The sequence below is a fragment of the Pygoscelis adeliae genome, unplaced genomic scaffold, assembly GCF_000699105.1.
Source record: "Pygoscelis adeliae isolate BGI_AS28 unplaced genomic scaffold, ASM69910v1 Scaffold582, whole genome shotgun sequence".
Classification (NCBI taxonomy): domain Eukaryota; kingdom Metazoa; phylum Chordata; class Aves; order Sphenisciformes; family Spheniscidae; genus Pygoscelis; species Pygoscelis adeliae.
The window spans coordinates 436,150-438,163 of record NW_008824281.1 but is presented as its reverse complement, the minus strand read 5'-3'; the positions used below and the strand labels follow the sequence as shown (position 1 = coordinate 438,163).

Sequence of the window (2,014 nt, the reverse complement as noted above, 5' to 3'; positions counted from 1 at the left end):
AATTTCTGCTATACTAAAAGTAGTGGATTCATAAAATAGAGAGTTCCCTCTTTTACATTTTTACTGTAAAGTCTTGTCTGGAGAAAAAATACAAAAACGGTAAAAGCTGCATTTGATTATTAAAGCCCTAGATCTTTGTGCCAGCTATGGACATCTTAAGACAGCTGCTAAAAACAATGAACACATTAAAAATAAAAAGTGACTAGTCAAACTAACAATGTACCTAGCGGAGAGAGACTTCACCGAATGAATCAAAACATCAAACTGAAAACCATAGTTTAACTCTTACCAGTGATGCAATACATCATTGATTAAGTAGATTAGATGTAACCGAAGCTCAAAGTGAGCTCCTTCGGCCGTTATACGATTTCGCAGGTGCCCAGCCATCAGCTCACAGTGTGCAGGAGATTTTGCATTACTAAACATCCAGTTCTTGCCAGCCTTAGAAAAGCAAATTGAAAATATTTTAAGTTAGTCTAATGTGTTCACGTCGTATGGACTTCCTAGAACTCGGAAATAACTGCAAGACGGGAAGCTTTCAAGTAACAGCTATCATCTCACTTACCATACAACAAAACAATAAAGCTGCTGTTTACTACACAGCCAGCCTCCAAATGCAAGTTATACTTAATCCACGACTCCACCAAAGAACTGTTCAGATTTTCATCACTTACTGAGATTGCATCTTTTGTACAAGTGTCAATTATTGGCTGCAACAAGTTGTCAAATTCGTTCATATCTAACTGGGTTTCCTCCAAAACTTTCTGCATTTGTTGCTCAATTGCAAGGGCTACTGCTGATGTGACTTGTTCCTGGAAAAAAGAAGAAAAAAACAATAATAAAAAAAGAATTATATTACATCCAACGTTCTTCTGAAGAACTAAGCCGCTGTATCCCCATCCTCTTAACCATAAGCAGCTATCTCGATTTTACAAGCAACGTGACCACATACAAATGTTTCAGTTATTTGTTTTTGAGAAGAAAAGACTCTTCTCGTTCTTCAGGAGAAGTCCAGTTCATTTCCACCTCTAAAATCTCTCCATCATGAAAAAAATAATTGCAGGAAGCTCCTAAATGTGTAGAACACAATCTAGGCATACTGCTTTCCTCCAGGAACTCTTCAGTTTGGTTCCCAGTAGCTTTAACAGCAAAACATCACCTGCAAAAACCAACTAGTTCGAAGTACGCAGTTCCCTTCCACCCCTAATCAGAATCCACCTCAGAATACTACAAGCTGGAATGTCTTGCAGTTCCTGGCAACCTGTATGTTAAACAAAGATTAAAGCAGGCACAATTTATTCCACTCTGCAAACCAACGAGGTTATTCATAAAGTAAATGAACCGTTTTAATCAAAGATCAGTCTTGCTAGCACATCGGATACATCTGTTCTAAGGTGGCAGCAGCTGCCACAGAACAAAAATAAGCAAAGTAATACTCCCTCTCCTCACCAACACGCGATGCCGCCACCGCTAGTCAGAAGGAAACCTTCCTCTCCCCCTTCACTCCTAATTTTTACAGCCACGGGTAGTCTAGGACAAACCGCTCAAGTGCTTATCTTAAACCAACCTGTCTCATGGCGAGGAGATGCTGCTCCTGCTGCTGCAGGTTCCACTGACTCTGCTGGATAAGTTCCTCCACAGAAGGAGTGCCCTGGGGAGCTGGGATAGGTGCAGCCGGTGGGAGAGACGGCTGTGGCAGTGGCTGGATCTGTGCGGTAGCCTCGATATCTTGACTTTGCTTGCACAACACTATCGGACAAAGTAAACTTTTAAAGTGAGCGTCAAAGAAATCCACTACCACCAGCCCACGCGTGAAAACCGCGCTGGTTCCAAAACAGACCCTCGCTCTTTACGTAATTGCTTAACACAAAATGAAAATCGTGCAGTCAAGGCTGGGTGGTGCAAAAGAGGAGCGTCAGCAACTCCTTGCGCACTTCGAAGACCAGCCCCCGGCGCCGCTGCGCTGGACCGCCCTACTCCCGAGGGCCCTCGGGGTGCTGAACTCCCGTTTCAC

The 2,014-nt window shown here is 42.9% G+C and overlaps 1 protein-coding gene across 1 annotated transcript in view; it reads right to left on the bottom strand.

Moving 5' to 3' along the window:
* The window catches only part of CHERP (calcium homeostasis endoplasmic reticulum protein), a 13,718-nt gene that overhangs the window by 9,254 nt on the left and 2,450 nt on the right, over positions 1-2,014 (bottom strand). The window contains exons 3-5 of the mRNA XM_009318422.1: positions 1,568-1,749; positions 675-812; positions 290-441 (exon numbers count right to left, since the gene is read on the bottom strand). Coding sequence (XP_009316697.1) covers positions 290-441; positions 675-812; positions 1,568-1,749 — 472 coding nt within the window. The remainder of the gene's footprint in view (positions 1-289; positions 442-674; positions 813-1,567; positions 1,750-2,014) is intronic.